Here is a 22,348-nt window from a genome sequence, read left to right on the forward strand (position 1 = left end):
CTACTTGGCAAACCTGATTGAAAATCCTCTTATAGTAACGACAGCCCCACATTTTCACAATCAGACATATAGATCATATCCATGGATGGAAGTAAGTCACAGCTTTAAATCTATAGCAGGGAGCAGAGTCATATTCTGTATGAAGCCAGACACACACTTAAAGTGAAACAGTTCACATTTCTATGACAAATAGAAGTAACTAAATCAAAATATGAAACTCATCCAGCCCCTGCCCCACAACCACCTCTTGTTATCTTTTGAGCAGATGCTGTTCTTACTGTTTTGTAAACAAAACTAAATTGCAGCAAGAGATCCAATGTATCAAATACAGTTTTTATACTTGTAAGCTGCCCTCTAACTATCAAATAGGACAACTTGATTTATACAAAATCATATCAATTATTCTTGTGGACTTACACTGTAATTCCTTCTCTTAGTGATGACTAGCAATTCATATTCATCTGTGTCTAATATATGTGTATGCTTTCAAATAGAAGAAAAATACACTTTTGAGATGCTAAAACATGGGTAGCATCCACCCAAAGTTAAGAACCTTGATTAACACAGTTGTAAATGGAAGAGGTTTAAACACTTCCTGAATAACTCCAAATAACTCAATGGGACTTTCCAGTGCTCCCCTTCGAATGGACCTTACCCATCATTTGATCAGAAAACAAATTTGTCAGCATCCATAATGACAAATATCTTCAAAATATCATTATACGGTCACAAGTGTATCCTTACATTTTATCTTTGTATCCTTACAAAGAATTGTTTATCCCTCCCTTCTCAAATACGACTGTAGTTGTCTTTAGCCAATTTTCAATACGCAGGTGAGGAACGGCTGAAGCTTCACCCACTGGTGTGGAATGCAAGCAATGGAACAACTGTGAATATGATTACTGAAAAGGCAGGAGTGTGTAGGACTTTGCATACCAAACAAAGCGAAATTGGACCTAAACAATCCGTTTATGATATCAGCTCTCTGTCTCGAAGCATTCTGTGTTTACTTAGAAGCCACAATAATAATAGTTTAGTTACTGTTCATGTCCCTGTGGCTACTGAGATATATGAAACAAATTAAAGTTGATTTCCTCCATTTTTATATAATATAAATGTACAGATTTTGAAGAAGATGGACCAAATACTGCCTTACAGGACAAAGCCACTATTGCTCCAGAAGCCTTGACTATCCAGCCCGCAACCATCAACGAAGAGGAAGAGAAGTGTAAAGGTATGTCTAAATAGGCAAGGTGGAGACATGAGATGGTTTTTACAAGTCAGCAATACATTCAAAAGCTTCCTCAGCTGTTTTGATTTCAACACACGTCCACACATTGCTTGCCTCCAGTATTAGCCTAAAGAGAGTGAAAGACGGACAGAATCTCAGAAGGTAACGTGCTGAGGTAATTCGAGGTTAGCTTCTGAATTCAAGGTTATTTCATGCTATCTATTTAGGGCTGTTGAGGCAACACAGCTGTACATGGTAATTTCAAATGCACAGATTAGAATGAATGACACAGGTGTGTTTGCCTATAAAAGAAGGCTTGTACATAGTGATTAAGGTTACGAGAATAGATTGTTTGTTTCCACATTTTACATCCTGGTGCAATGACAGGGGTTATAATTAGAGGAAGGAATTCTTGGGACTTGGAAGGAATTTTGCTTTGCACAGGAATTTCATGCATTTTTCAAACACTGTGTTTCCTAGATAATGGTCCCTGCAAGCACATATGTAATACTTTGGAAGGGGCAGTTGTGTGCTCTTGCTCACCTGGATATGCTCTGATGTCAGACGGGGTTTCGTGTGAAGGTACGTGAATGCTGAAATTCTATTTACTCCATTTCATACATGGAAATGTATCAGGGAAGCTTCCTAGCAGCTTGTTTGCAAGAGTGCTTCATGAGAACATTAGCTAACTGGTGCAGGCCATGACACAAGAGGTGTTGGGCAGCCTAGTTGCTCAGTTCATTGATGTTGTTGGAGGCAAGTCGCAAAGATGGATGGCCTGTTTTATACATCATGCTAAATAGCTGTTGGGTGAAGGGTTGTGGATGATCTTGAACAGCATTTGCTGTCTCAAAAACAGGGAGAATGTGTCTAGGGTCACATTCCCTTGTGGGGTTTCCACGTGTCAACAGGGCTGACGCTTCTCATGACTGGGCTGAAGGCCAAACATTAGTACAACGTGTATGTGTGTGTGCATTCTCCCCTCCACAGTTTTCTCTTTCTGTGCCATCTTTTCCCCACCTTTTCTCCCCTCTATGAAATTAGGGTGAACCCCATATGTGGCTGTGAGGCCACAGGCTTTGCAGCCCTGCTTTAAAATCTGATGTATAAAACTGCCATTCATTACTTTCCATGCCTTATGAAGCCTGCACTCCCACTGATGTTGTCATGCACCTAAGTTAATTTTCTGTCTTAGAGATATACATATCGCTGGGTAGAAAATTAATTAATTTAAGTGGCAATTAAGAGTCAAACACCTCCTTCATTGCCTTCCTCATGATCAGACCAAAGCTCTCATTTTTTGCCCATGACCTAAGTGCTGGTGTATGACCCACAGTGTGAAAACTGCATTGAAAGCCTCCTGTGGTTGCTTCTTTTACGCAAGAAGGTCTTGCCTAAGCAAGAGCATACCACAGGAATTGGGGCATTTCCTTCATGCCACCGCAAACTAAAAGAGAGCGAGCGATTTGATAGTATGGAGAAAATGTTCTGTTTCTCACAGCAAACTGAATAGGAAACCACTCTGGCTGAGGGCCAATGAAAGTCACTTAAAGACTGTCATATGTGCTACTCTTGGGCAATGACTCTGCTATTCAGTTCAATATGTCAAAGATAGTATTGTGCAAAGCGGCCTCACATGTGTATTGTGTGACTAGTCTGCTAGAACTAATAGCAGAAGCAAATATGTTTCTGTTGGGAAGGACCTTCCTCACCCTGATGACTTCAGTGTTTCACCTTCTGCCTCTTTGGCATGTAAGAAGTAAGAGAAAGCACCACTAAATCCAAGGAAGCTGAAGGAGAAGTTTGCAGAAGCAATCCATAGAGATTGAAGTCAACAGCGCAGAAGGGCCCAGCTGAAGACCTTCAATTCTTGAACGAGTTCAACGACTTGAAAATTTAGCACAAGGAAATTATAGCACCATAACTCAGGCACATTGTTAATTAGATAGTTTCAGTGTGGAACAAATGTTATTTCCTCCCCGGAGTAATTCTAATACAATTTTGTTTTCCCCCTCCCTTTTGACTGCAATGTGTTGATAAAGACCTGGATGAGTGCCTTACAGGTATTCACAGTTGCTCCAGAAGACAATTATGTGTGAACACATGGGGATCATTCTACTGTGTCAACCACAGTGTTATCTGTGCAGAGGGCTTTGTACTCAACATGCATAGAAAATGTGTTGGTAAGAGGATATGATAGGTGGCACAATAATTCTTCATGCTACGCAATGTGCTCAGCTTCATATCTTGGGTGCTATAATCCCCCCTCCCTCTCTGTATTTAAGTCCATGAAAAGGCATGCCCTGTTATCTGGATTGTGTTTAACATTGTCCATTTTCTGTTGCGTGGCTTTTGCCCAAGCAAAATCTCTATAAACATCCATAGCTGTGATGGCTCCATTCTGGTAGAGGAGAGGCAACCATTTCAATCACCTACCTTCATAACATCTGTGGCTTTTGTCTTGTTATATCAGCTTCATGTATTTGTCTCATGACCACAGTGAAAGACAGTGCAACCAGGAAGGACTGTGGGGAGAGAAGAAGGAACTGGGATGAACTGAAATGGCTATATATTACCCATCCTTAATAGGAAGCCATGGAGCTGCATGGTCCATGGTGGGCCAGTGAGCCAGTGGAAGGATTTGCCAAACTGGGCTGCGTTGCTGTCACTTTGATAGCATCTTTATGCCACTTTGATAGCATCCTGAAAATTCCCCGTTACCCTCAGCTGGTTCCACTCCAAGCCTACATTTGAACACAGTTGAAACCAGAGCTTTTTTCCAGCCAGAACTCACCGGAACTCAGTTCTGACACCTCTAAGGTGGGTGCCATTACCATTATAATTCCATTATAAATAGGCGTTCATGGTGAGTTCTGGCACCTCTTTTTTATATAGAAAAATAGCACTGGTTGTAACTGATGCCAATATTCCTTATTAGTGTGAGATGTAATGCATACAATTTTAACACAACCAAAAGGTGGCTTGTTCTTTCACAACGAGACATGCCTCTCCTAGTTAAGTTTTGTCTGAGCTATCCTGCAGCACAAATGGTTCTAGATAAATGTTGTTTCTGACACATGTTCCATATGCACGTGTTTCCTGTCTTTGCATTTGACTTTGCTGTACGTGTGGTACATGGAGTACTCATTTGCCATTATTAACATTTTCTTGACTTTTTAAGGAGGCAGGGAAAACCACAGATATATGATGGTTTCTAATTTATTGAGTTGCTGTCCCTCGAAAGAACCATAAAGAATCCTTGGCCAGCTCAACTGCTTTCGTGCTCTGTCTTGAACTATTTTGGGGGGAAATGTAAACGATTTTGAACTTAATGCCTGCAAATTATGCATTTCTAATGTCTGAAGTTGTTAATAACATCAGTATGTGTAATCTTACCAGTAAGGGAGCCATCTTCTCTGGTTCCAAAATGGATCACTTAAGAAGAATATTGTCTCTTGAATTTCCTGTAGTTAAATAATGAAAGATTGAAATTCCAGCTGCATTCCTAAGTGGGTTTCCAGAATTCCTGATAGTCAGACATGCTGTAAAAGTCACTGTCTATTAATGCAGCATAGAGACACCTCTTCTGTGTTGTTCCATGAATAAGAACTGCATTTTTTTCTCTCCTAAAAGTTTCATGTTTACCACAAAAAAAGGATTCACTGCCGTAGTTCACACAACACAGTAAGCTCCTCTCCAGCATTTTTTATTCCCACTCCTTGGTCTCAACTTGTGGTGAGAAGTGAGCGTAAGTTTGGACAACACACTAAGCCAAACTTTGTTTTAGGTCACTGTGCAGTTGGAATATAGAGGATGGGAAGAGCAAAGCAGCTGTGAGCCTGCCTCTGAGGTCCTGCACATTTGCACAATCCTGGAAAGCCATACATCCCAGCTGCACTATACATATATGATAGTAGAAGACCACTTTAAACAGTCCTGGGCTTTACCCAAAGTATCCTGGAAACTGTAGTTTGTTAAAGGTGCTAAAAGTTGTTAGGAGACCCCTATTTCCCTAACAGAGCTACAATTCTCAGAGTGGTTTAATAGTCAGTTCTTCTACAAACATTGGGAACTTTAGCTCTGCATGTTTATCCCAAGGAAAAGCTGGTGACCCAGTTTGGATGTCTAGGCAGCAATCTTTAGGTAGCACCCTTCAAACACGCCCCCCCCCCGGGATATGGCCACAACAGCATCCATTTAAGCTAACGAGCAACAGCAACAAGAGCCCAGTAGCAAACAAAAGCCAAATTCCTCCCAAGGTCTAGATGTGTTAATGAAAATCATTTGGCTGTACTTATGGTTAATTTGAAGATGCAGCCGGTAAGGTGGTATTCCTTTTGTGCTACATCAAGATGCAAAAATGTAATAGGTTGCAACATAAACTGTCCATCAATTTATGTTCTTACAAATTCTTTTAACCTACAGGTGGTAGCAAAAAGGCTGCTGTAGATCCTTTTGGTCTCTGCCACTTTAGCCAAGAGGAAGTATAAGCAAGATCCCAGCTACTAGTGTGGCTCACAAACCTCTCATCCTAGTAGTGGTTTCAGGCAGGAAGGACTTACCGTATTGGTGACTTCTGCCAAAGGGGATCGCAGCAAGGGATCTTTACTGCAAAGGTTAGGAAACCTCTGTGTTTAGCATTCAACTCAGCAATGTTTCAACTTACAGACTTAGTTGTGACTGAGTCTGTTTTTCTATACAGGTCTACACATCCCTTTTATGCTCTTTAACCGCTAATTGAGTTTTAGTGTTATGGGTGTTTTTGTGTGGGATGGCAGATTCCCTGTGTTCCTGGATGGGAATGCTGAGCGCAGTCATGAACACCTGAGGAAACTACCCTTTGTTTACTGGTGGTAGTCAGCTCTGTGCTCTGCAGAGCCTCAAATGACTGAGAAGATAGCAGGAACAGCAGAGGCTGATGCATCGCATCACAAGTGTGCAGAAGTGACTCATTGGGTGGGGCAGAGCGACCGTGCTAGCTTCCTGGCAGGTGGGTCGCAATTACTTGCTGGGAGGGAGACAGGCAAGGTGGTAGGGAGGTTGGCATGGTGCTAGTGTTGTCATTCCATTGCTCCTGCTTACGAGTTTGCACAGCACTTACCTTCCTGTGCTCTCACTCCTTTCCCTTTCTCTCTGGGTAAGCAGCAGTGGCCTGCCTGCCAGGAAACTAGCATAGTGGCTCCACCTCCATCTGCCAAGCCGCTTCTGCAAGTTTGCGTACATGGATACTTGCCAAGAAATGACTGCAGACAGTCATTTTGTGATGAATAGACTGGCTAGGAGTCCACCCTTGAAGGATGGCCATTGGAGTAAAAGCAAGCAGTTTACAGTGGGAGTCTTGCAAGCTCTCAGAAAGTCTTTGACTCATGTCATTAGAGCAACTTTTTCTAAAGCTACCCAAATATTCACAGAAGGCAATAATGAAATGTAGCAGATATTAGAAAAGTAATTCATCTATAAAGCACGAAAGATTCCATTAAAATCCCCACTTAGATTTCAGTATATTAATGCAACCATATGGTGTACATATTTGGAAAGCTGACTCTGAACTGAACATTAGAGGACTTGTTAACGTTGTTGCTTGTTGTAAAAAAAGCAAACAAAAGGCAGGATCAGCTGAACATTTCCGTGATAACTGGGAGGATACTTCAAGGAGATTTTTAGGCCACATATTTTAGGAGTGTTGAAGATATGCTATGCAGAAGATATATTCAGCAGCACTCCCCATTGAGTTTCTTTGGGCTCACTCCCAAGTAAGTATCTTGTGGATTACAGCCTTTGTATTCTGAGATATGCTAACTTGGAAGTAAGTCTCATTGAGTAAACATCAATAGAATTGGGCCACAAGTAAACTTTTCTGTGAATGTTTCCTTAGACTCAATGAGTTATTTAATTTTTGTTGGCATTCATCAAATTTCATGATTTCACATTACAAATAAGACAATGTTGAAAATATTTGTTTCGCAGTGTGATTCAGTTTGTTTCCAGACAGGTCAGTATTTCCCAAAGAATATAGATTGCATTTTCTTCTCTCAGCTAAGTCTTCACATTCAACTGAAATCAATCAGCATGCAAGTCAAACCTGTGAAATTTATTTCACTGGTATAAATTCCAGGGAGGGAGCTATTTATACATCTTGGAGATGGTGAAAATAATTGGAGTCTTCTCTGTTTTCATGTTTCCATATCATTCTAGTTTTAATTAAATGTTCAAGGTTGCCTAGGGATTCCAATTACATTCTGTTTCCTTCCATCTTTAATCTCTGACAGCTTTTTGAGAACCATCGAGAGTTGGAAGAGGCCTTGTACACCATCTCTCAGCCCCTTTGCTTGATACAGGAAATGGAGAGAGCAAGAGCATACCCTGCTCCTCTCCCAACAGATGACTTCCCAACCTCACCTTGGAAACTTTAGTGAGTGTCCCAAGCACCTTGCCCCAATGAGGACATTGGATTGGAAATTTAGTTCTTTATAAGCACAGCGCTCTATTACAGCAGCTCCTAAGGTGCAAGAATCACATGCACAGCTCCTGTTAAATAGGCATCTCCTTCAGACCTGGAGCAAATGTGCATCATGCCTCCACCAGCACATTTAAACCCCACCTTCTGATGTAGTGTGTGCAAGCAACTGGTGGCTTCTCCTGTGCAGCAACACCAGCTGCTCCTCTCGCTTTAAACCCTCCTCATCTTTGGAGACAGCAGAAGAGAGGACAGAGGAAATTCTAACAGCCCAGATCTCTTTGAGGCTATGTCTTACATCTCTATGCATTCCAGTACTTCTTCTCCTGCCTCCTCTTATCCCATCTCTGACCACCCAAACCCTGCCTTACGGGTGGCGTAGATCCACCCTCCTATTCATAAATCCACCCTCCTATTCCTTGAGGAGTTACCTGGAGAGCTGGAGTGTGGTGCTACCTCTGTGCAGACAACACTCCGTTCAATCTCTTCTTTCCATCTTCATCAGCAGACGTTGTGAAAGTGCTGGAACAGTGTCTGGAGTCTTTGTCCTCTTCTATATGAAGGCCCTTCAGGTATTCTCCCTCAGCCTTCTCTTCACCAGGCTAAACATACCCAGAACCTTCAGACTTCTTCATATGACTTATTTCCCATACCACCAACCAACTTCATTGGACAGGATTCAGCTAACGTAGTCCTTCTAGCAGAAGCTCATGCAAGGTCTTCTGTTAGTTCAACAGTACTTTCACCGCCTCCTCCCACACCTTGCCCTTCCCCAAATTGTCTCAGGGGGTCTGAGAACCTCTAGTTCAGGTCATTATCATCATCACACTGTTGATTCATCCCTCAGCTAGTGATTAACTGCAATCCTCAGATCATTTTCACATGCAGTACTGCCGAGTCAGGTATTCTTCCATTATATTACTTTACTGTAATACAATGTACTGTAGAACATCTGTCTTGTATGCAGAAGGCCCCGGGTTCAATCCCTGGCATCTCCAGGTAGGGCTAGAAGAGACTCCTGCCTGATGTCATAGAGAGCCACTGCCAGTCAGTGAAGGCAATTCTAATCTAGATGGGCCATTGGTCTGACTCAGTATTTGTCTGCTTTTATAAAGGCTGTCAGCCTGGCTTATTCTGTGCTTCCCAGTAGGATTTCTACACCCTTTCTGCCTTTGACATTTTTTAAAAAAAATAATCCCTTGATTTATTTTTGAGATGCACCATTCTTGCTTATGAGACGTAAGTGGCTTGTTGGTTGTATTTCTATCACATCAAGCCTGTATATTATGGATGGACTGTCTGGCTGAGGATTTATTTATTTCAGGATTTATTTTATCTGAACACATTGCTAGCGTAGTTGCTCTTTTCCCAAGAGGACTGGATTCTAGTGGGGTGCACCTCAAACGATGAGGTGAATTGGGGTGATTCAGGGAAAGGTCTCACATTTCTGAGTTGGATTGTGCCATTAACAACAACAACAACATCAATTTTATTATTTATACCCCACCAATCTGGCTGGGTTGCCAGACATTTCAAGACATTTCAAGGTAAATCAGGGACTACCTAAACTTTTGGGTGGATCTGTGGCTTCAGCTGTCTGAAGAATGCATGGCCATATTGTTTCTGAGAAAAACCAAAACCAAGCTGGGGAAATGGTGCATGCTGCTAGAGTTACATTTCCCCACCCCAGACATTCAGGAATATTTTTTTCACTTCTCCTGTGGAAATAAATATGGAATTATATTTCTTCCAAGGAAAAGATGCTGTATTTCCCAAAATCCATGAGAGGCAGAAGATCACCCACCACCACCAAACCTTGGAGTAACAGTGTCTCGGCTGGGTGGTGACATTTCCCCCATCCCAGTCTTTCCATGCTCTTTCCCCACCACCAATATTACCCTACCTGTCCCAAATTCTGTTGTAACCACACCAAAATGTTCTTCGCTGCTGGGAGAACCACTGCAACTATCATTCTGAATTTGACAGCCTCAGAAGGGATGGCCATGCCTGCAAACTGCACCAATTTGGATAGAAAATAAAAAAGTTACAGAATTTCCTTTGTTTAAAGATTTTTTAAAAAACGTGTCCTGCATGAAAATCTCCAGATATTCTCAGCCTGCAGTGGGCAGGCTTAATTCATTTGTGGAGGAGGGAGGCTCATGTACCTGTAAATTTCATCCACTTTGGCCAAAAAGGGAGAAAGCTATGCATATTTTTAAGATTCTCTATTATAGCAAATGGGGGACACAGAACTTCATTTTAATTCAGCTCAGAAGCTGAATCACAGATTAAAATAGAGACAGCATGGACACCCACACCCACACAGGAAATCCTGGGACCTGTGAACACTCCTAGCGAACACTGCCTTCCATAAGATCTGGCAAATAAGTTGATATACAACTGATTGAGGATATGGAACTGATTGAGGATATGGCTATATTAGGAATCCCTGGACCTTCTCACAAAACAAGTGAAGGAATTTCACTCTGCTACAGCCTCCTGCTATGTATGTCCCTGTCACCATTACTATACCCAGTAGCATACAGTGCCTTCCCTCTGGCTGAGATGCTGCTGCATACCAGGATGGAGAAAAGAAGAAGTGAACTAGTAGTGTGGTCAGCATGGTGCAAATGCACCAGTGGAACCAATCTAGTGCTCTTGCCAGAACATCTGCTGTACCCCAGCCTTGCTGCTTCCTCACTCCTCCCCCTCTCTGTCCTAGTTTGCAGCAGTAATTCAGCCAGAGGGAGGTCAGATGAACACAGCTCCACCACAACATCTGTTACGGACTATATCTGTATTACTGTCACAGTTGAATTGGAAATGGCAAGAATCAGCTTCTGGCTTAAATCCAAGGACCTCCACAGCCCAACTGTTAACCATAGGTCCTCTTTACAGCCCTAGAGCAAACTCCTATTGTGTAGCATGAACTAGTCTTACTTAAGTGCTGGCAAAGATACCTGTCCTTCTTTGTGGTTCTTACTCCTGGTTGCATTGCTGTTCTACTCATGTTTGTCCTTTGTGCCCTGTTGCACCTAAGTGGTTTAATCTCTCTGAAAATGTTTTAATGAACATGAAATCTAAATTCTATGTGCTGTCTTAACTGGGGTCATCCTGCGCTTGAAATGTAAAGCCTTCCATCAAAGCCTTCCTAACTTCTGTGTCTAATCAATTCTTTCCACTGTGACCTTGATCAATGCATCATTCAGTGCAAAATCAAAAGAAGGAATATGTCTCATAACTCTACCTATAAAATGAAAGTGTTTTAAGCTCCTCTACCTTGGCAGGAAACTCTGGAAATAGCACCATGTAAACCTTTCCTTTTGGACAAAATAGCTTCTACTAAATCTTTTAAGATGTTTGGTTTCCTGTAGTGAACTTAAAAGAGGTAAGTTCTTTGGTGTGTGCTATACTGACATCTGTTTCCTCTCATAGATATTAATGAATGTATAACAGACGCTCATACCTGCAAGAGAGGGGAGCACTGTGTTAACACAATTGGATCCTTTACATGTCTTCAGCAACTCAACTGTGAATCAGGTTATGAGCTGAAGGATGGTGAATGTGTTGGTGAGTTTACTTATTTTAGTATGAGTGGTGATTTGTGTGCTGGGGGTAGTATATTTTTAATTTTCAAAATAAATATAAGCACAACACACTATAACAACAACCTAAATGCAATGAGATGGGTCTTCCAAAAGAATCTTGGGTTGCAGTTAATACTTTAGAAAATGAGAGAGTGTACTAGTAGAAGCAGATGTACCTAGTACATGAATCAGAGTGCTACTCAAATCTTAAATATGCTACACTGGGGAAGGATTGGATGTGGTGGAGATCTCCTGCCACCCAGCCCAGAACAGATGCCTATAAAGTAGTGTTAGCACCATTCCATCAGGTTACAAGGTCTTTTCTACCTGCTGAAAGTGCAAGGTGTTCTATGGGCAGGGATGGACTGAGCTAGCATAGGATCCACTGCTACTGCTTTGGTGATCACTCATAGCCAAGTAAGATTGTCTTCCATAAACACGGTTTTAGCAGTGAGTCTGTAAGTGACTGTGGAGGCCAGTTCTGGATCCACATGTCCTTCCACAGTGGGGACATAGGTTTCTGGGTGGGAGTTGATTGTGGTGATGGTTTGCCAAGTGTGCCTTCCTCTTAGCGCATTTCACCCTTTCATCCTGAGTTCGGGCATCTTCAAAACCCATGACACCTTTGGTAAAGGCTCTTCTCCAATTGGAGCGCTTGCAGGCCAGTGTTTCCCAGTCGCCTATGTTAATACCACATTAGGCTCATTGCTGTCACTTGGTGTCATTGGGTCTAATCCAGTCCCGCTTGCTGACCAGCTCTGTTTGCCCTGCCAATGCCTAGAAAAGGTGTTCATATGGAAGAAGTCCACTCACCAGGTAGTAATTTACTTCCCTGATTTACTTACATTTTGCTCAGGGCTGGAGCAGGACCATCAGTTGAACATGGGTTCACTGTGGGTCCAGCAGCTACTATCTCTCTTCTCTCCACGTGTTTATTGGATACATGAAGGGGAGCATGATAACAATTGTCAAGGAAACTCTTTAACTTTGAATTGCTTACAGACACTCCAGTTTATGTTAGCTGGTTTCAAATATTTGTCATCATTACCATTTGCAGATGCTTATGAATTTAACAGTGTTAGGGGTGGGGTGAAACCCCTGATTTTAGCAAACTGATACATAAAATTGTTGCCATAAAATTGAATGGGAGACGATCTAGGAACACTGAGTTGCATTCAACTAAGCCCTATTCAGAGTAGACCCATTGAAATTAATGAATCTTAGGGTGGCGCTGTGGGTTAAACCACAAAGCCTAGGACTTCCCGATCAGAAGGTTGTGGTTCAAAGCCCCGTGACGGGGTGAGCTCCCGTTGCTCGGTCCCTGCTCCTGCCAACCTAGCAGTTCGAAAGCACATCAAAGTGCAAGTAGATACCTTCCAGCGAGAAGGTAAATGGCATTTCCGTACACAGCTCTGGTTTGCCAGAAGCGGCTTGGTCATGCTGGCCACAGAAGCTGTACTCCGGTTCCCTCGGCCAATAAAGCAAGATGAGCGCCGCAACCCCAGAGTCGACCATGACTGGACCTAATGGTCAGGGGTCCCTTTACCTTTAAGTTAATCATGTCCAATAACTTCAATGGATCTATTCTGAGTAGGACTAGCATGGAAGACTACCCCCTGTACATGCTACCTTGAGCAGGAAATTGATGTGATGAATAAATTAATTTTAATTACGAACTTGGCTGTGAAATTTTCTTTCATTTGGTAGGCGGCTGGACCTGCTGCATGATGGGAAATGTCTTGCAGTGTGACCTGCTGAGGAACATCTCTCCACACATAGTCTATGTAGCATCTTACGCCAAATTTAATATGCTAGTTCATTTGAAAACTAATGTATAAAAAATTACAAAGCAGGTGCCTAAGTGGCCCTCAGATGGATGACCGGCCTCTAGGCCTATAATTCAAGTGCCCCTATAATAAGTAATGCCTGATTACTTGCTGTCATTTCCATGCATTTGCATGTGATGTAGATGCATCTTTATTATTTTTAAGATGCTTCATCCTGTTTTCTTGGCAGAATGACTAGGCAATGTGGGCAACATTTGAAAGAGTGTAACATATGAGTCTGATATTTAACAGCAGGAGACATCTGTCTTTGGATTTCTTCATCCATGAATTTTGCTACAGATTGGAATTGTTGGCAGCCCGAGTTGGTTTTCTTTCCGTAAATATTCTTCAGATGGCTTATCTGACATGAAATGAAGATGCATGTTGTGTTTTAGAATATTTAATAAGAAAAGGTTAGCCACCATATAGGCTGTGTGAATTTTGCTCTGCCGTTACACATTCGTAATACACAGAGTAATACATTCTCCAGTTAAGTTGGATTAGTTAATAAAGGAATGCCATAAATGATCTTAGATTAAATTGTGATGCTGTACATTATTGCAGCTTCGCATTGTAGTCACCCTCTAAAAACTTCTTTTGAGCTAATCTACATTAACGAACAAATGGAAGACATCAGAGAAGCCAAGACAACAAAATTAGGAAAGCTATCACTAGATTAATCCACTTTTACTTTTTAATTTCCTTTAAGACATTGATGAATGTGAACGAGGAACTCACAGCTGCAAGATAAACTTTGTATGTCAAAATACAAAAGGATCATTCTATTGTGAATCAAAGCAGCGGTGCATGGATGGATTTTTACAAGATCCAGAGGGTAATTGTGTTGGTGAGTTCAACTCGAACAATATAGTTGTAGATGAATGAGCTCCACATACTGTTATATTACCCATAATTGTTCAAGTTTAATGGTCTTTCAAATTTTACTGTTCTCCCACTAAAACCTATCTCACTATTTTTTAATTTTTTTTATTAAAAAAGGATTAGATTTACATAGCGTTAAATATATAAACGTTGGCTTTATAGAGTTCCAGCAACCTAGAATTTCTTGAATAATAAATCAAAACCAAATGAATAGGAAAGAAATGACAGCTGGAAGATGGCTCCCTGATTAATTTACTAGCTGAAAGCTTAATGTATATTCTCGTCCACAGATATTAATGAATGTACATCACTTACGGAGCCATGTAAGGCTGGTTTCAACTGCATCAATACTGTTGGGTCTTATACTTGTCAGAGGAACCTCTTAATATGTAGCAGAGGGTATCATTCGAGTGAAGATGGAGCCAGATGTGTCGGTAAGACAGACTGAGTAACCTGGCTAATTTTGCTGGATATCCCCCATCCTTAAATGCCAATAATTACATTCAAATAGGGGTTTATTTGTTTTTTGACAGTTTTCTATACATATGCACATCCCAGATTCCCATAACACATAGAAGCATTTGTTGCAAACCATGTTTAGAGCTGGTGATGACTTATTTAAACACTTTTTAAAGCTTAAACCATTCCCCCCCACTCCAAACCGTGGAGATGGTGCAGGCCCTCTCCTGGCTACTTTCCCCATGAGGTCTTGTTCTGAGGAAGAACCTCCTTCGCCTTTCCTCAGAACAAGGCAAGTGGAAGTAGCAGTGGAGATTGTAGCCATGCTGGATGGTGGTGGTTGTTGGTGCAGCAGCAGCAGCAAGAGGTCTGAACAATAATGAAGCAAAGGGCCTTGGGGGTGTCAGTTTTGCCATACTCTCTGCCTGCAGCGGTTGTCTCATTCTGCCTCATGTGCAAGCCATCCCCGCACATTGCTCTTGGAGACATTTCCACCACCACTGCCAAGCACGCCACTCAATCCTGTCAATCCAGACCATTGCTCAGTGTTGTCTGCTCTTTCCTGCCTCTGCCCAACTGCAATTCTTTTAGAAATTTGGCAAGTACAGAGCTCAGGCTTGTGGCACACTCAGTGAAAGCACTGCGCCTCTCTCCAGAGACACGTAAGTGATGCACCTCTGCTTAGAGTCTGAATGTTCTGCTGTGTGTTCTTTTTTTAAAAGGGAGGAGCATAAACAACAGAAGCAGGAGATTTTGTGGTTCGACTTTTCTCTCCTTTTTTCATGAGAGGCATCTTTCTGGATAATTAGCTTTCAGATTGGATTAACATATGGTAATATAAATAGATCATCTGGACAAGCCTCCGCAGCAAAACTGAGTCTGTGTGGTCGCTTTCTTTTGTTTAGAAAATTCATCTTCTCAGTGATGTTCGTTCTCTCTAATTCAGTAGATTGGTTAGCAGCACCTTTATCCTATATTTAATTGAAAAATACTGTAGCTATCGTGAAATATGGTGCACTTTTGACTGAATAATGTTCTGGACATAATTAAAGCTGAATGCACTGGAACACACAATTTCACAGAAGCTAATCAAAGGGCTGGACCAATGAATTAATGGCAACTAAAGTTGCTAATTTGCAGATTTAAATCTATATTAAAATTAACTTTTCATGCTTGCTGCGATACAAAGACAGAACCAAAGGGACAGTGCTTTAATGAAAAATATCCATCCTTTCCAATATTGATTCATATATTTATTTAAAACACGACTGATTAGATAATGGATAAAACAGGAAATATTTCTAACTGTACCCAAGTTTCCCTATGGATTTCTACACTAGAGATATTTTATTTATATCATTTATTATTGGAACAGTTTCCAGTCATGCTTCCATGCAAAATTAGATGAAGCCTTTTAGTGATGTTTGCTCAATAGACATATAGGTATTGCGGCTATTGTGCCTAAAATTTGTCCTGGATTTTTAAAAACCATTCTACATCAGAAATTTTTTTGGCTGGCCTGCTGGTTCTTGTTGTACTTGATGCTGCCAAGGGGTGTTTCTGAGCATCCTTTCATTCATTCTCCAAATAATCTCTTCAACGGTCTGTGATGTCCAGACTTTCTGGATGCAACACCTCCTGAAAACCCCGTGACATCTTAGGTAGCTCCTATTGTGTGCCTAACAGCAGAGGCGCCATCTCCCAAAGTACATTGCAGGGCCTGTATTCAGTCTTAACAATGGGGGGAGGGCTCAAAACCTCCTCTGGTGTCTGCATCTATCTCATGTGTTTTGAACCTGCTACCCTGGCTTTCTGCACTTCAGTTTAAACCCATGGAAAGACATCATGAGGTGGGGCTTTTTCAGATCAGGAAGTTCCATGCAGCCTGGGAGGCTAAGCCTAAACTTATGCCTAGCACAACAGTGATTGGACAAGGACCTATTTTAGCTGAGGAAAAAGGAAAGCGGAAAGATGGTTAAGTTGTCCAGAAGCATGAGATATTAGTTATCACTGCATAAATGGTCCAAAAAAAGTCTGTGTAGCATCCAAGTTAAGGGGGTGTGGAAACCAGAAAACAATCTTAAAGAAGGAAAGCAGTCTGGCAGACCTCTAGGTACAGAAGGCCTCACAGTGTGAGGCCTTACAGTCAACATTAATATACAAATATCATTCACCAGAGATTCCAACTAAGATGTGATGGTCTTGGTTGCTTCTTAATTCTGAGTGTTAAGTACATGACTGATGTCTATCACTGAGGGTTGTTATTTGATGCTCTGGTTATGATTTCCATATACAGTCGTACCTCCTTTTGCATCCGGGATCCAAAGACCCGGACACTTGACGAAAGGGATGCTCGACAAAGCGCTGCTCTGCGTATGCGCAAAGCGCGATTTAACGCTTCTGTGTGTGCGTGAGCAGCAAACCTGGAAGTAACCCATTCTGGTACTTCTGGGTTTGCCGCAGACGTTGGACGAAATGGACCCTAAACGGGGCGGACTCAAAACGAGGTACCACTGTACCCAACTATATTTGTTTGCAGGTAAATCCCTTAGTCCATTTTATAGGAAAGCTATGCATGTGTCATTCCGCCATCACTCCCTCATCTTACAGATTTGGTAGCTGGGTGGGACTCCAGCACTTTGTAGATTCCATACATCATGGGAAATGTGTAAGTATAGGAAATTTACGGTGGATTGTATCAAAAGGCTACAACCCTCTGTGCGATTGTGTGTTGTTGTTTTTTTAATAGGTGAGAAGTGAGATTAAGGGGAGAAAACAGATATCTATTGTGATTAAGTCAAACTATTATTGTTTGCCTAACTCGTCCATTCTCAGAAAATCCTGTTTTAATGAATCAAAGCATCGCAAACCAGACAGGCGAATGTCAGATAAATGTAGATGTTATTACAATGTCAAGCGCACATCTCTTTTTATTTTGATAATCTTTTTGTTTGGAACCAACCACAGAGTGCATTCTAAGACCTTGCCAGCTACATCTTCATTTTCATTTTGAAACACTGGCCTGTGGAAGCATAGACCTGCATGAAACCAGCTGTGGGAGACGGGGATTGCTGATCGCTAATCACTTTTCCTGCAGTGTCAGGAAAAAGTTAACCGTGCTTCTGCTCCAGGTTGACTCTCATGATGCCTCTTCATTCAGTACAGCTGCCTGCAAACTGTGATATTCAGAGAATGACCATCAGCTTGGCCCTCTGTGGTGAGAGTAATTGCTACCTTTTGCTTCTGTAGATGTTGATGAATGTCAAACCGGCGTACACCGCTGTGGCGAGGGACAGATTTGTCACAATCTACCTGGAGCTTACCGCTGTGATTGCAAGACGGGATATCAGTATGATTCATTCAGCAGGACCTGCATTGGTATGTGTGGCACAGGAGGAGGTGATATTGCTGATTGATGAAACATGGACCTCAGGCCAGTGCGCAGTGCTGCCGTTTCCAGCACAATTATTAATTCCATAGCACTAGAACTCAAACAAGATAATAGAATTGCTTCTGAAACCACCTTCACTCGCAGTGAACCGCTTGTCTCTTAATCAGAAGCACTAGTGAGAATATGTTCTAATTTTATTTCAAGTATAAGCAATTGATTGGATAAGAATTGAATCAGGAGGATTCCATAGGTGATAAACCCTTCTGCTGTAAATATATCACAAATTGTGGACCAGAGAGTAGTTCGGTTTCTGACACAAGTATGGTTGGAGGAGAAATTCTATTCAATTCCCATTTAAAGGGAAATCTACTCAAGTCACACTTTCTGAACAGCATATGAACTGAAATACAGCCATCCTTTGAAACTGGAACTTCTCTGAATTTTGCAATGCAGTTCTCCAGCCAAGTGAGGAGTACAGAAATGAATATACTGGGGTTAAGTGTGCACATAAATAGCATACAAAAATACAATGCATCTGGACCCTCCTCATGTCAAATTCTATCCAATTTAATTTTCATTGGGAGGAAAATGTTTGGCAGCTGGATATGAAAATGTATGCATGCTAGTCAGGGGGGCAGGGGGACAGTGGTTACTCTAAAGCTTGTGCACAGTATTTTGAAAGTACAAATGTGCAGTATCTTCTATATTGCAAGAGTTCCTAACCATCAATCCCAAGAAACTCCAAGAACTGTAGCTCTGTGATGCGAATAGGGGAGTCTCCTCATAATTCCCAGCACTTATAACAAGCTACTGTTATGAAGATTCTCTGAGGGAAGTCATGATTGTTTAAAGTGACATAACACTGCTTTAAATGTATAATGCCGATTGAGCCTCTGTTACATCATATGTTAATACAAAGTAGCATACAAAGTTAGGAAAATAAAAAAATGAGATCAAATCAATTAGGTAATCAATGCAGTCCTCAACATTTTTCCTGTTCTCTCTCTCTCTCTCTATTTTTGTTTACTGTGCATTTGTGGCAGACATAAATGAATGCTGGAATTATCCTGGCCGACTCTGTCAACACTCATGTGAAAATACTCCTGGATCCTATCATTGTTCCTGTTCTACTGGCTTTCGCTTGGCCTATGATGGGAAGCATTGTGAAGGTATTGGGCTAAACATCTATTTGTTAAATATTTATGAATTTGAATTTTAAAATATCAAAACGTAACGATATTTCATAGAGACACAAAGCGAGAAAATGAAGAAAGAAAATAAAAAGAGGGGGAAAAGAGAAGGGAAAAGAATAATACTATAAATTTCATACATGTAAATGCCATATTATATTTACAAACTCAAAAAGAACAAAAACATTACTATGAATTAGCTAAAAAAGGCTTCCAAATATTTTCATTTACTATATCTATTCTTTCCTTTATAATGTACAGTCTCAAATTAACTTAATTATTTTCGTACTTCCAAACATAATATCATTTCTACCTTTTATTTACAAGAATCACTCTAGTTCTGCCAGGAGATACTTATTCATACAATATTTTTTTAGATATTCTTTAAATATTCTCCATTCTTTATATACATTATGTCTTGATTGATCTCTTACTCTCCCTGTCATCTTTGCTAGCTGTAGATATTCTATCATTAGGGCTTGCCACTCTGCTATTGTAGGTATTGCTTCATTTTTCCAATTTCTTGCCACTAATATTCTGGCTGCCGTCGTTGCATACATGAACAATGTTTTTATATTTTTTTTCTATTTCTATTGGCAAGATGCCTAGAAGGAGTGTTTCTGGTCATTTTTAAAATTAAGTTTAAATATATTTTTTAATTCATCATAAATATTGTTCCAGAAGTCTCAGATAACTATGCAGTTCCACCACATATGCAAATAAGACCCTATCTCTTTTTTACATCTCCAGCAGATAGGCGATCTATTTTTGTACATTTTTGCCAATCTTGCTGGAGTAAGGTGCCATCTATATATCATCTTCATAATATTTCACCTGAAATTATAGCACGCCGTGAACTTGATGTCCTCCCTCCATAGTCTCTCCCATTGTTCCATATAAATATTATACCCAAGATCTTGCACCCATCTCACCATTACTAACTTAACCTGCTCTTCTTTCACTTCCCATTCTAATAGGAGATTGTATATTCGTGAGACATATTTTCATTTATTTTTAATTAGATCTCTTTCAAATATAGATGTTTATTTAGCAATACAGTGGTACCTCTGGTTAAGTACTTAATTCGTTCCTGAGGTCCATTCTTAACCCGAAACTGTTCTTAACCTGAAGCACCACTTTAGCTAATGGGGGCCTCCTGCTGCTGCTGCGCCACTGGAGCACAATTTCTGTTCTCATGCTGAAGCAAAGGTCTTAACCTGAGGTACTATTTCTGGGTTAGCGGAGTCTGTAACCTTAAGCGTATGTAACCCGAGGTACCACTGTACCTTCTTCCCTATCCAAATTTAGTCTTTGATTTATCTGAAAATATTGGAGCCAGCTTGTCATATATTTTTTAATTTCCTCATATTTTTTCAGAGTTGTCTTGTCTTGGTTTTCCTCTAGTAATATTCTAAATGTGGCCCATTCACCTTCCATTTTCTTTTTTCTTAACAGCCAAGGCTTCTGTGGGTGAGGTCCACGTTTGGCTCTAAAATTCCCTTGAATTTAGCCCAGATCTTCTATAATAACTTTCTAATTATATGATTTAGAAAACCCCTAACACTAACCAACACAGATGTGTTAGATCTAGAGGGCCACAATAACCGATATGGGTGGCACGGATACCTGATATATGATAAGGTGAGGATTCACAGGGGTATTTGGCTAAACATCTAAATCTAAACATGTCTAGGTTTTGTATGTCCCGAGGCCACAAAAAATCCACAGATGCACATGTGCTTGACTGTGATTAATAAATTATTTTTATCTGTGTTGGTGAGCAGATGGTTGCATGAGCAAATACTGATGACACCAAACTTGATACTGAATGGGGCGGTTAGGAAGTTGGTTGTGTAAAAACCTATGAAGGCAATGTAAATGTATATCTGAAAGTGCATCCCATTCAAAGCAATACTCTATATCCTCCCTTGGATATACATTCAGAAATGCAACCAAATCTGGGTTTTATTTGTGCTGCTGATCAAGCAAGTGATTTTGTTGCATTATGTATGCTAGATACATAATGAAACGACTGTTATAAGAATTACTTCTACTGTTTTAGAAACAGTCAGCTCAATATGACTTCACTTTTCCTTGTTTTGTTAATTATTAAACTTTTCTTCATCAAGCATTTCCATGTGGTCATTGTTACGTGTCATTGTGAATGAAATATGTAAAAAAAAGAGAATCCAACCAGCTCAATCAACAAAAATTTTAGCTGATGAATCAAATATATCATCATGCTTCAAGACACAAGACATTTCTGCAACAGTCAATACATATTCAATGACTGTCAAAAATGGGGCTTTTCTTTAACCTTTCTGTTTTTCATTTGATAACAGGCAATGACTGACATGGCAGTGGCTGGACTGATTAAATGTTATTTCTATACTTCTTATACAGATATCAATGAATGTGACAACAATCCATGCAGTCAAGAATGTGCTAATATATATGGTTCCTATCAGTGTTACTGCAGGCAAGGCTATCAATTAGCAGAAGACGGCCATTCTTGCAAAGGTATGTTTTGAACTCTCCATTGGGATTACTATTGCACGTTCCTACTGGACAGCAACTTTGTTGTCCTCACATGTCTATAAATTCTTCTTTTTCCTCAGATATTGATGAATGTGCACAAAGTGCAGGTATTCTGTGCACTTTCCGCTGCATGAATGTGCCTGGAAGCTATCAGTGTGCTTGTCCCGATCAAGGATATACTATGGCAACAAATGGAAGGACTTGTAGAGGTAAGAAGGAGATGGAAGGGCTTCAGATTCTACCTGCTCAGCCATCAGGTCAAACATTCTTATCGCACTGTTTGCTCTTATTACGATTTTAATAAAAATCAGTTAGTCCAGTTATTATTGAGGTTGCACAAGGGGAAAAAAACATGGAAGGGAAGATAGCATTTGAAGGGCAAGCTCTATTTCTCTTATGTGGTTGGTTTGGGGCAAAAATACAGAAGGCTCTTTTGCTTGTTTTTCAAGTGCAAGCAGGGCTCTCATCACAATACTCCACCAGGTGGAGAGAGTTTGGCAGGGAGGAGAGATAATTTTGGACACCTTCATAGTGGGATAGGATAGCTGCCCTGTTCGCTGCCATGCCCAGCACCATTCCCACTCCTCCTGGGCCACCACGCCACCCTCCTCACCGAGCTCCCAGAGCCATTTCCGAGTTGGTGTCCCTTTCGAATGTGAGCCAAGCTTGGCTTCCACCCATGATGACTGCCGACCATGTTTAATTATCTAAACTGCAGTGCCCCAGCCTCTAGAACTATGAAATCTATAGACTTAGTAGATCTACAGTGCTGGTATTTATAAATGAA

At 40.9% G+C, this 22,348-nt stretch overlaps 1 protein-coding gene across 1 annotated transcript in view; it reads left to right on the top strand.

The window, feature by feature from the left end:
- Positions 1–22,348, top strand: part of FBLN2 (fibulin 2) — a 112,302-nt gene that overhangs the window by 82,625 nt on the left and 7,329 nt on the right. Inside the window, 10 exon segments of the mRNA XM_081898377.1 lie at positions 1,124–1,234; positions 1,712–1,813; positions 3,274–3,414; positions 11,124–11,258; positions 13,811–13,948; positions 14,274–14,417; positions 17,692–17,820; positions 18,877–19,002; positions 21,427–21,543; positions 21,642–21,770. Coding sequence (XP_081754503.1) covers positions 1,124–1,234; positions 1,712–1,813; positions 3,274–3,414; positions 11,124–11,258; positions 13,811–13,948; positions 14,274–14,417; positions 17,692–17,820; positions 18,877–19,002; positions 21,427–21,543; positions 21,642–21,770 — 1,272 coding nt within the window.

The sequence above is a fragment of the Podarcis melisellensis genome, assembly GCF_964234715.1.
Source record: "Podarcis melisellensis genome assembly, chromosome: 2".
NCBI classification, from domain to species: domain Eukaryota; kingdom Metazoa; phylum Chordata; class Lepidosauria; order Squamata; family Lacertidae; genus Podarcis; species Podarcis melisellensis.